Raw genomic sequence first — 13,050 nt, forward strand, 5'->3', positions numbered from 1 at the left:
AGTTCTCTTCCTAGTTTCCTAAAGGATCAAATAGTTATGAAGAAATGTTTCCCTGCTTCTAATTTAGTAGTGAGATAGTTTTAAAATTTATTTTTTAATGTTAACATTAGATGTTGTTTAAACACAATACAGGCACATAGAGAACATTTTAAAAATACAAAGACATGTCAAGGGGAATATCTCCTCTCTCTGTCCCCAGAAACCCAATTCTCCTTACTAACAGCAATCACTGTTACTAGCTTCTTCTTCAAGAAACATATTATGTATTTATGGACATAAATATATACACATCTGTACAGTCTTTCTTCTTCATATGAAAGAGAGGCAGATAGAGCGCTCCTCTACCTTGCTTTTTAACAATATAGCATAAGGATACATTCATATTAAAAGATACATACAGATCCTCATTTTAAAAAGTTACATAGTATTCCACCCTATGATTATACACTAATTTACCTGATCAGTTCTTAGTGGGAATTTAGATTGATCCAATCTTTTGCTATTAGAAGCAGTAGTCAATATTCTTGTACATGTGCCATTTTTCTTGTGTGAGTATACCAGTAAGATAAGCATCTAGGATTTTGGAGTTGTTGAGTCAGAGGAAATGACTTTTAAATTTTGATAATTATTGGCATGATATCCTCCATAGATGTTGTATGAATTTATGCTCTACTAGCAAAAACTGCCATTTTTTCCAACTTCATCTTTGATCTTTGTTAATTTTGGGGAAAACCCCATATGTTTATTATAGTTTTATTTGCTTTCTCACCTTATGATAAAACAGAGTGTCTTTTTACTTGCTTAAAAGCTTTTTACTGTTGACTTTTTTCAGATATTTGACACTGTTCCTATTGTGCTAATGGTCATGAAGTCTTTGCCTAAGCCAATGTCTAGAAGGGGTTTTTGATGCTATCTTCTAGAATTTTTATGGTTGTGCTAATGGCATTTTTCTTATTGATCTGAAGATATATTGATATATCAAAGATATTAGTATTTTATCTGTAATATTACCATGAAGAATATTCTGGAAGACAGAAATATAAGCTCAATTAAAGAAATAAAGTCAACTTGTTGTTACTGAAAGGGAAATAGAAAACTTTAGATTTTACCCTAAGGTTATGACCTTGTGTAACTTGTAAGGGCAAATGCAAATAAAAAAAATAAAAGGCTTAATTATCCCTGTTGAAAATAAGGGAAGAGACTTTATTCTCTCCCTTTGCATAGAGCATTTACTTTAGAAAACCTGTAATTTTTTGGTGAAGATGTATGTAAAACTTTTTTTTCCTTATCTTAGGGATGGGGTCTCACTCTTGCTCAGGCTGGAGTGCAATGGTGCAGTCATAGCTTGTTGCAGCCTTGAACTTTTGGGCTCAAGCGATTTTCCCACCTCAGCCTTCTGAGTAGCTAAGGCTACAAATATGTGCTACACCCAGCTAATTTTAAAATTATTTGTTTTGTAGAGGTGGATCTCACTATGTTGCCCAGGCTGGTTTGAGCCCAAGCTGGTCTCGAACTCCTGGTCTCAAGTGATCCTCTTGCCTCGGGCTCCCAAAGTGCTGGCATCAGAGGTATGAGCAATTGCACCTGGCCTATAAATTTTTGCAAAAGCTAAACAAGCCTCTGGTTAGCTTTATGACCCAGGAATGTCTTTCTCAAGAACCTCAAAAAAGGAAGTTAGTGCTCCCATCTCCCTGTTTCTGTGAAAGGGTAGAAGCCTAATTTTGGCAGTCTAATTTTTAAATTGCAAAACTATTTCCTGTCATAAAGATATGAATTTATTTTTCCTTTGTATAAAGTCATTGAGCAAATACCAATGGCCACTCCAATTACCAGGTGAACCCAGGATGAACTATGTGTGACAAATTGTGCTGTCAAGTCCTCTTGAGGACTAGTTATTGTTTATTTTGAGAACGTACATGTATTGGGTTGTATTTACTTTGCTATATAAAAGGGAGAGATGTCTTTCTGTCCTTGCAGTCTCTCAGTGGATTGTTTGTGATATGTATCACATTCTGGTTTAACACTTACTCAATAACAAAACTACTTTCTTTCTCTGACAGCTTTTGGAGAAGTTTTCTGGGTTGGTAAGAGATTTGTTTTTAGTTATATTTCCCCAACAAACTCAACCCAAATTTTTTTCAATTTACAGGCCTATCATTTGTAAAATTAAAGAGATAGAATACATATATGACATTTCTTATAGCCCTATGAGTTCTAGAAAATAAAACACTACATTATATAAAGTTCAAAAACAATATAAACAATTTTCTGAGTGATATGTTTTTTTAAATAAAGAAGATTCTGTCTCTCAAAATCTTGTAAACTAAGACTCTTAATTTTGTGTTCTCAGTATTTTCTTCATTGCATGTTTCATTTCCTTGTTCCTCAGGCTGTATATGACAGGATTAATAAGGGGAGTAACCACAGAATAGAACAGAGTCACAATCTTCTGCATTCCAGCTTCATGCCCAGATGTTGGGCTCACATACATGACCATCACTGAGCCATAGAACAGTGAAACCACAGCCAGGTGGGAGCCACAGGTAGAGAAAGCCTTTCTTCTTCCAGATGCTGAAGGAACCCTCAACACAGCTCTCAGAACCAGAGCATAGGACCCCATGATGAAGACAAAGGGAATAAATAGAAGTAGAGAACTTAAGGTGGAGCTAGTCAACTCTAGTAGAGGGGCTCTGGTACAGGTGAGGGCTAACAGAGGACCTGGGTCACATAGGAAGTGGTCAATAATCCTAGATCCACAGAAGGTCATTTGAGAAATGACACTGATAGGAATCAGGAACCACAAGAAACCAAGTACCCAGCAGCTGCCCACAAGAATGTTGCAGAGATGTTTGGTCATAATAGTCAAATAGCGTAGAGGCCAGCAGATGGCAAGGTATCGGTCAAATGCCATAGCTCCCAGGAAAAAGCATTCTGTAGAGCCCAAGGAGAAAAAAAAGTAGAACTGGAGGAAGCACCCAGAGAAGGAGATGATCTTGGTGTCAGAGAGGAAGTTGGCCAGCATGCTGGGGACTGTAGAGGTGACATAACAGATCTCTAGGAAAGAGAAGTTGGCGAGCAAGATGTACATAGGGGTGTGGAGTCTCTGATCCCAGTGCACAGCACAGATGATGGAACCATTGCCCGTGAGGGTCAGGAGGTATACAACAGTGAAGAGCACAAAGAGGAGGATCTGCCCCTGCCTGGGGCAAGGGAAGCCCAAGAGGAGGAAGCCAGTGAAGGTGCTGGAGTTGCTGGGGGTGTTGAAGATTTTCATGTGCCTGTGACCTGTAAAATCACTAGCAGTTACTGGATGACAGTGAAAGGATAGATGGGAACTCAGATTTATATTTAAGCTATCTCTGGGAATGCAATAAGCACATCTATCAATAGTGACTCTCTCTCTCTCTCTCTCTCTCGACACACACACACACACACACACACACACACACACACACACACACATTTGATTCAGGGTCTTGCTCTGTTGCCCAGGCTAGAATGCAGTGGCACAATCATGACTCACTGCAGCATTGACCTCCCTAGCTCAAGCAATCCTGCCTCAGCCTCCTGGGTAGCTGGGACCACCATGTGGTATGTGCCACCATACCAAGAAAATTTCAAAAGTATTTGTAGAGAAGGAGTCTTCCCATATTGCTCAGGCTGGTCTTGTCAATTAATCCTCATGCCTTGGCCTCCCAAAATGCTGAGATTACCATCCTGAGCCACCTGTGCCTGGCCAGTAGTGACTATTTTTGTCTAATCCTGAGATATTGTCCACTTGGACAATAGTTGTTGGTCTATAAAATATACTACAAGTCAGTATCATGAATAAACACAGAAGTTTCCTTATTGTGAAATGTATGGAAACATGCATAATACATAAATATACATCTTAATAAAAGATCATAATGGAAACATCATTGTAACTACCACTGAGATCAAGAAATAAAATATTGTGTCCTAGAATCTCCTCACATGCCCCATCCCCATCACTCTCTGCCCTTCCCTCCCTCTAATCATAATACTCTTTCTTCTTTATGATCATCACTTCCTTGTTTTTCTTTACAATTTAGTAACTAAGCATGCACCTCTAAATAATAGTACAGTATTATGTTTTGCTTACTTTTTTCTTTTTTTTGAGACGAGGTCTGCATCACCACCCATGGGCTGGAGTGCAGTGGCGGATCTCAGCTCACTACTGGCTCCGCCTCCCGGGTTCAAGCCATTCTCTGGCCTCAGCCTCCCGAGTAGCTGGGACTGCTCTCGCCCGGCTAGTTTTTGTATTTCTTAATAGAGGCCGGGGTTTCACCGTGTGTAAGGATAGTCTCGATCCTGACCTCGTGATCCGCCCGTCTCGGCCTCCCAAAGTGCTGGGATTACAGGCTTGAGCCACCGCTCCCCGCCTTGCTTTTGTTCTTTGCATAAATGAAATCATACTATTACTCGTTTGGATGGTTTCTTTGTTCAACAGTAAGTTTGTGAAAGTCCGTTGTTGCATATATCTGTATTCTGACAATTTTTTACTGCTCTATACTGTTACATTGCAAGAATGAACCATTACTTTTTAAAAAGATTGAGATAGGGTCGCTCTCTGTCACTCAGGCTGGAGTGCAGTGCACCATCTTGGCTCACTGCAGCCTCTGCCACCCGGGCTCAAGAAATCTTCCTGCCTCAGCCTCCTGAGTAGCTAGGACCACAGGATCGTGCCACTATGCCCCGCTAATTTTATGGATATTTTTTGGTATTGTTTGTTTTTTGGTGGAGACAGGGTTTTGCCATATTACTTAGACTGATCTGGAACTCAAAGCTCAGCGAACGCACTCGAACTCCCGTGTTCAGGACGGTCACTGCGGGCACGTAAACCGGGAACTTCGCTGGCGTTCTCGCTGGTCAAGTTTACCGATTTCCGGAACGGCAGACGTATTATCAAAATGGGCGTCGAGGTTTCGGGTGCGGATTCAGACGGACGGACAGGATACAAAAGGCAGCCAGGTGGAATTCGGGCTATTATGGATGTCTCCCGTGACGCTATGGGGCTGACGCAAAACTGCCGCGAACGCTAAAGATCCTAAGATCGATCGCTTATCGTTCACGGGTTGGAATGGCTGCAGATGTGGGAACTGTTGGCTGGCTGTTCTGCAGGCCAGGCTTTCTGTCCTTTGGACTGCTGCTAAAGGGTTGCAGGGCTGCTGTGCGGGACAGTGGCCTGGCTGGAGTGCAGAGGCGCGATCTCGGCTTACTGCAAGCTCCGCCTCCCGGGTTCACACCATTCTCCTGCCTCAGCCTCCCGAGTAGCTGGGACTACAGGCGCCCGCCACCGCGCCTGGCTAATTTTTTGTATTTTCAGTAGAGACGGGGTTTCACCGTGTTAGCCAGGGTGGTCTAGATTTCCAGACCTCGTGATCCGCCCACCTCGGCCTCCCAAAGTGCTGGGATTACAGGCTTGAGCCACCGCACCCCGCCCAAGGCGTTCGTTTTCTTTCTTTGCTGCTCACTTTCAGGATGCATGTCTGCTGGGCCGATGTACACCTAAAATATACCCCCCTGAACTGCAGTTGGTCTCTCCAGTCTCCGATTTCCCACTACACTATGACCATATCGTTTATCTCTCCTGGTTCACATGTACATGCATTTCTATTAGCTGGATCCTAGGAGGTGTGTATCTTCAACTGTAGAAAATTAAGCTAAAGTTTTCTATAATTATTGGACTAGTTTTCACTACATTGGCAGTATATTAGAGTTCTCATTGTCAATATCCTTCTCTAACATTAAAGTCTGTATTTACTAGAGTCTTCAGAAAGATATATAGATTACATTTTAACAATTTCTTTTTTTTTTTTCTTTTGGTAATATTACCGTGGATAGTTCTCTTCTTGGTAGTACTTTTATTTAAAGTAGGTGGTTATATCAAAATCGTTTTGCTTTCAAGATAAAACATTGCAGAAGTGATAAAGAAAACTGTCCTCAAGCGTGGCTGAGGAGAACATTTCAAGGCATGATGTAATTTATAACCTCTCTGGGAAGTTCATTAACTGTCGAGATGAGTTCTGTTATCAATCTTACTATTTAAACCAGGCATTCTTTACTGTACCTTTTACTTTTCCTATATGCCCCTACCCAGGGAGAATTCTTTGAACTGACTCACTCAACAGCATCTTCCTGAGCATCAAGTTTCAAATATAATTTTGTCATGGGCTTGAAATCAATTTGAGAAGTTACTTTACCAGAGATGATTAGGCATTAGCACAGTGCTTTGTACTGAGAAAGCTTTCAATAAATATCCATAAAATGAATGAATACATAAATACACTTTCTTATTTCCCAGAAAGGGATCACATCCACACAATACTTTTGGGCAACGATGACTCAGATTGTGTGTCTGTGGAACAAAAGACCCTTGGAACTATTTGAAATCACTTTTCCCCTTTGAGATAGTGAACTAACTCATTGATTTATGCTATTTGGTAACGCAGTTTACCAATTTTAGGAGTAAAATGTTCAAATTAATAGTAGGTAGCTGCTTCTCACTTCTGTTAAAATAGTTCCCCATCCATCAAGGTAGATAGAGCTGAGGAATAGAATCAGGATTAATTTTGTCTTGTTGAAACAGGTCTTTGATTGTCTGGTTGGGAATATGAGTCTGCAAAGTCCATTGGTTCCTATTCTAGTTATATAAACAGTAGAACCTGATATTAGTGATCCAATGTTAAGATAGGTTTAACAGGAAACTTGAAAATAAGAAAAAAACTTTACGTATTTTTGCTTCCTTTTCCAATCACTGTTTGGGAACACCTCAAGGCAGAATGACTTTGGGTGGTTATACTTTTGCATAATGACTTTATGTTCTTTTGAGTTAACAGTCTTAACCAGACTGTATTGTTACTCACCTTTTATTACTTATCTCTTCTGTGCAGAAGAAACTATGATGTTTACCTGCCACAAATCCCAGCTGGATTGAAAAAAAAAGAAAAGAAAGTAAAAAAACAAAACAAAAGAGAAAGAAAAAATCTAGCTGATTCACCCTGCATTGACTGTAGAGGGCACTGTGAACACGGGCACAACATTGTGTTTTTGTACCCAGGCTGCTTGGACCAAGTTAATTAACAACAAAAACTACTTAAAAAATCTGTTTCCTCATTAAATTAGTCAACCCCAGAAAGCGGGGTGAAGATAGACTATGATTGAATGAGCCAAGTTGTGTCACATGCAGCGTGATACGAAGGCATTTCCCTGATACTTTAGTGTTCCCCCAAAGTTCAATACGGTAGAAGTCTGGACATCTAACTTGGCTGACCCCTCCTCCTCAGCCAGCCCAGAGACGTCTCATGACAACACACTTGCTTCCTCTTGTTTGTTTGCGCAGGTTCAGTGAGGGGGCTGCCATGTCTGTAATGTTGGGCAATCTGTTTCTAGAAAGTTCTTTAAAAAGCAAGGATAAGATAATTTTCCAGATTGGGACAAGTGGTAGGCAGCTGTACAAGATAGAAAAAGTCCTGGATTTAGAGTCAAGAGTTTTCTTTACTAGTCGTAGGAAGTTAATACTTTCTTAGTTTCCTTAATTATAAAATGGTCATAATTATGCCTTCTTTAAGGGCTGTTGCAAAGATTACTGTATGAAATGGAGTACCTTGACCAGTGCCTGATTAGTAAGAGCTTAAGAAATATTGGTTGTATGTGTGTGGTTGTGGTGAATTCAAAGACAGGTATGGGTAGAGGCTATTAGATTCTGCAACTATACTATGACTTTTCTATTCTTGTAACAATAGAAATTGATTTCTCAGTTCTCAAGGCTGGAAAGTCTACCATCTTTTTACCTGTATCAGCAACGAAAGTCCCAAACGAAGATTCTCAGATATTTCTTTTATATTTTCTTAGAGTAAAGTGGTAGTCTTTTTGGTAATAATTAGAGAGGAGAAAAAGGGTGGAAATTCTGATAAGGATTCTTGACTTTGTTTGCTGAAGGATGGAGAGGTGTAAATAGATCCTCTCAGAAGTAAGTTAGCCTGTATATTCTGATCTTTGAGGACACATTTTCTGCTTTTAAAAGGAGAACAGTGTCAAGAGACAATTCTGTGCTTGTTATTTACATCCCTTGGGGCATTCCTTAATTTCTGTTTATTTTTTCTAAGAAAATTGAAATAGTGCCTTTGTCGTTCTTCAAACCTCTCACAGGTGGAACACAATATTAATAAATCAGTTGACTGATTAACCAATCAACCAATAACATATCTCTAACTCCCTAACTGTGTCTACCATGTGGCCAATGAAAAAATCTTACAAGCTCGAAGTTAGAAAAACAGCCCCAGACATCTATAACTTATTTGGTATTACAGCAAATCTCCAAGATATTCAAGCTGGTTTGACACTCATAGCTATTTTTTCGTTGGACGTAATCTCACAGAATACACCCTCAGTCAAGTTCTCTCTGAGACAGTAATAAAATGAGACAAAACAAGACCACTTCATTATCTTGTCTAACAGACAAAAACAAGATTATTGCTATCTGTAAAATATCAAACATTCTAAAATAAGTGACTGCTATCTTTCAGAAAAAAGCCAATTACAGCTTTATTCTCTTTCTTCTCTGCTTTCTGTAGAGATTAGATTTGTTAAAATACCTAGTCATACAAATATCTAATGCATGTGGGGCTTAAAACAGATGATGGGTTGATAGGTGCAGCAAACCACCATGGCACATGTATACCTATGTAACAAACCTGCACGTTCTGCACATGTATCCCAGAACTTAAAGTAAAAAACAAAACACAACAAACAAAAAACCCTACTTATAGAACTGCCCTTGCTTTCTGACAGCATCCAACTGGAGCAAACTACCACTTCCTTAGACCCTCCCCGAAATCACCTAACCATAGCACAAATCCTGTAAATAGGTTCTTTCTAACATCTTCATACTGAGACATTCCAGGATTCCCCTTTGAAATATGTTATCCCTTCCTATGCTGAGTGATAAACACAACTTGTTCATCAGGTATTCCTGAGATCTTTGACTAAATGGCACTGACAAACCTAACATAGAATAAGGTGGCCATGAAGCAGAAAGTTTCTCCATGAGACTTCATTTAGATCTCTCTAAGAAGACAGCTACATCTAGGGACACTTTCCAAGTCAAAGTATGTTCCTAGCTATAGTCAGTTAAACCAGAGCCCTCTTTGACCAGATATAACTGGAGCAGGGTGCTGAGGTTTCCTATCCTTATCAGAGGGGCAGATCATTTAACACAACTGATGTCTTATCTCTTCATTCTCCCGACCATGTCATAAGTTTTCATTTAAAACACTGATGAATTCAGCTCACTTCCCTGTTTCCATTTGTGTTTCAAAATATTTCAAAGTCCTCAGCCTGGTAAATATGGCAGTCTGCAGTGAAGCCTCCTTAATTTTTCTGTCCCACTTCCCAGATTTCTTGCAGGTGTCTCTACATCTTGATAAAACCAAACCACCCAAGCACACAGTGGCAGCTCCAACAACGTGTGTAGAAGTAATTTTACCCTCAGAAAATGTCAAAGTGTATTTAGTCCATTTGGGCTTCTATAAGAAAATACCATATAAACTGGTCAGCTTGTGACAATAGAAATTGATTTCTCAGTTCTCGAGGCTGGAAAGTCTAAGATCAAGGTGCCAGCAAATTCACTCTGGGGAGGGCCTACTTCCTGGTTCATAAATGGTGCCATCTTGCTGTGTCCTTCCACATGTGGTGGAAGGGCAACGAGTTCCTTGGGTTTCTTTTATGAGGACATTAATGCCATTTCTGAAGGGGCTGTCTTCATGACTTAATCACCTCCCAAATACTCCACCTCCTAATACCATCATCTTAGGGGTTAGAATTTCAGCATATGATTTTTTTTTTTTTTTTTTTTTGAGACGGAGTCTCGCTCTGTCGCCAGACTGAGTGCCAGTGGCTGATCTCGGCTCCGCAGCCAGCTCCGCCTCCGGGTTCCGCCATTCTCCTGCCTCAGCCTCCCGAGTAGCTGGGACTACAGGCACCGCCACCACGCCCGGCTAATTTTTTGTATTTTTAGTAGAGACGGGGTTGTGTTAGTCAGGATGGTCTCGATCTCCTGACCTCCTGATCCACCCGCCTTGGCCTCCTGAAGTGCTGGGATTACAGGCGTAAGCCACCACGCCCGGCGTATGAATTTTTAGAAGGTATAAACATTCAGTACATTGCAAACACCACTATGAATGACTTGCAGTGGGAGGGTCAAGCCCTGTGGAGAAAGTGAACTGGAAAAGTAGATGAGGAGGCTCATCAGTTTAATAGTGTTCAGGAGTATCTGTATTACTCTTTGTCTCTTTTATGTTCTTTCTATATCCCTTTTCCATTTCTGGGATTGATCTGAGAATATATGTGTCTTTATTTTTATTTTAAAAAATGTTCTAATTCCATAGGTTTTGGGGGGAACAGGTGGTATTTGGTTACATGAGTAAATTCTTTAGTGGTGATTTGTGAGATTTTGGTGCACCCATCTCTTGAGAAGTATACACAGAAGCCAATTTATAGTATTTTATCCCTCACCCCCTTCCCACTCTTTCCCTCTGAGTCCTCAAAGTCCATTGATCATTCTTATGCCTTTGCTTCCTCATAGCTTAGCTCCCACTTACGAGTGAGAACATACGATGTTTGGTTTTCCATTCCTGAATTACTTCATTTAGGATGATAGTCGCTAATCCCATCCAGGTTGCTGCGAATGCCATTAATTCATTCCTTTTTATGGCTGAGTAGTATTCCATCATATACACACACCACAGTTTCTTTATCCACTCGTTGATTGATGGCCATTTGGGCTGGTTCCACATTTTTGAAATTGCGAATTGTGCGGCTATAAATATGCATGTGCAAGTATCTTTTCTGTATAATGACTTCTTTTCCTCTGGGTAGATACCCAGTAGTGGGATTGGTGGATCAAATGGTAGTTCTATTTTTGGTTCTTTAAGTAATCTCCACACTGTTTTCTTTGTGGTTGTACTAGTTTACATTCCCACCAGCAGTGTAGACATGTTCCCTTTTTACTGCATGCATGCCAACATCTGTTATTTTTTGATTTTTTGATTATGACCATTCTTGTGGGAGTCAGGTGGTATTGCATTGTGGTTTTGATTGCATTTCCTGACCATTAATGATGTTGAGCATTTTCTCATATGTTTGTTTGCCATTTGGATATCTTCTTTTGAGAATTGTCTATTCGTGGTCTTAGCCTACTTTTTGATGGGATTATTTTTTTTTCTTGCTGATTTGTTTGAGTTTGTTTTAGATTCTGGATATTAGTCCTTTGTTGGATGTATAGATTGTGAAGATTTTCTTACACTCTGTGGATTGTCTGTTTACTCTGCTGACTTTTCCTTTTGCTGTACAAAAGCTCTTTAGTTTAATTAAGTCCCATCTGTTTATCTTTGTTTGTATTACATTTGCTTTTGGGTTCCTGGTCATGAAATCCTTGCCTAAGCCAATGTCTAGAAGGGCTTTTCTGATGTTATTTCCTAGAATTTTTATTTTTTTAGGTCTTAGATTTAAGTCCTTGATCCATCTTGAGTTGATTTTTGTAGAAGGTGAGAGATAAGGATCCAGTTTCATTCTCCTAAGTGTGGTTAGCCAGTTATACCAGCACCATTTGTTGAATAGGGTGTCCTTTCCCCACTTTATGTTTTTGTTTGCTTTGTCATAGATCAGTTGGCTGTAAATATTTGGGTTTATTTCTGGATTCTCTATTCTGTCCCATTGGTCTATGTGCCTATTTTTATACCAGTGCCATGCTGTTTTGTTGACTATGGCCTTATAGTGTAGTTTGAAATCAGGTAATGTGATGCCTCCAGATTTGTTCTTTTTTCTTAGTCTTGCTTTGGTTATGCAGGCTCTTTTTTGGTTTCATATGAATTTTAGGATTTTTTTTCTAGTTCTGTGAAGAATGAAGGTGGTATTTTGGTGGGAATTGCATTGACTTTGTAGAATGCTTTCGGCAGTATGATCATTTTCACAATATTGATTCTACCCACTCATTAGCATGGAATGTGTTTCCATTTGTTTATGTTGTCTATGATTTCTTTCAGCAGTGTTTTGTAGTTTTTCTTGTAGAGGAATACTCCTTTGTTTTCTACCTCTTTGGTTAGGTATATTCCTAAGTTGTGTGTGTGTGTGTGTGTGTGTGTTTGTGCATGCATGCAGCTATTGTAAAAGGGGTTGAGTTCTTGATTTGATTCTCGGCTTGGTCATGGTTGGTGTATAGCAGGGCTACTGATCTGTGTAGATTGATTTTGTATCCTGAAACTTTGCTGAATTCATTGATCAGTTCTAGGAGCTTCTTGGAGGAGTGTTTAGGGTTTTCCAGGTATACAATCATATCATCAGCAAAGAGTGCTTAACTTCCTCTTTACTGATTTGGATGCCCTTTATTTCTTTCTCTTGTCTGATTGCTCTGGCTAGGACTTCCAGTACTATGTTCAATAAAGTGGTGACAATGGGCATCCTTGTCTTGTTCCAGTTCTCAGAGGGAATGCTTTCAACTTTTCCCCATTCAGTATTATGTTGGCTGTGGGTTTGTCATAAACGGGTTTTATTACACTGAATTATGTCCCTTATATGCCAATTTTGCTGAGAGTTTTGATCATAAAGGGATGCTGGATTTTCGTCGAATGCTTTTTCTGAGTCTATTGAGATGATCATGTGATGTTTGTTTTTAATTCTGTTTATGTGGTGTATCACATTTATTAACTTGCATATGCGAAATCATCCCTGCATCCCTGGTATGAAATCCACTTGATCGTGGTGGAATATCTTTTCGATATGCTGTTGGATTCAGTCAGCTAGTTTTTTGTTAAGGATTTTTGCATCTATGTTCATCAGGGATGTTGGTCTGCAGTTCTATTTTTTGTTAGGTCCTTTCCTGGTTTTGGTATTAGGACAATACCCAGAATAGGTGAATCCATAGAGACAGAAAATAAATTAGTGGTTTCCAGGGAGTGACTGCTAATGGGTTTGGAATTGTTTTTTGGGGGGCGGGGAAGTGGGTGGTGACCTTATCCTAAAGTTTATTGT

At 39.7% G+C, this 13,050-nt stretch overlaps 1 protein-coding gene across 1 annotated transcript; it reads right to left on the reverse strand.

The window, feature by feature from the left end:
• Positions 1–1,517: 1,517 nt before the first annotated feature.
• On the reverse strand, positions 1,518–3,433 carry LOC100997937 (olfactory receptor 11G2-like). Its single transcript, XM_009211028.4, has one exon. The coding sequence runs from the start codon at positions 3,272–3,274 to the stop codon at positions 2,333–2,335; it is 942 nt and encodes a 313-aa protein (XP_009209292.2). The 5' UTR covers positions 3,275–3,433; the 3' UTR covers positions 1,518–2,332.
• Positions 3,434–13,050: the final 9,617 nt, after the last annotated feature.

Source organism: Papio anubis, chromosome 7 (genome assembly GCF_008728515.1).
Source record: "Papio anubis isolate 15944 chromosome 7, Panubis1.0, whole genome shotgun sequence".
NCBI classification, from domain to species: Eukaryota; Metazoa; Chordata; class Mammalia; order Primates; family Cercopithecidae; genus Papio; species Papio anubis.

Excerpts from the sequence above, each read along its gene's own strand:
- LOC100997937 (XM_009211028.4), bottom strand. The coding sequence starts at position 3,274 with ATGAAAATCTTCAACACCCCCAGCAACTCCAGCACCTTCACTGGCTTC.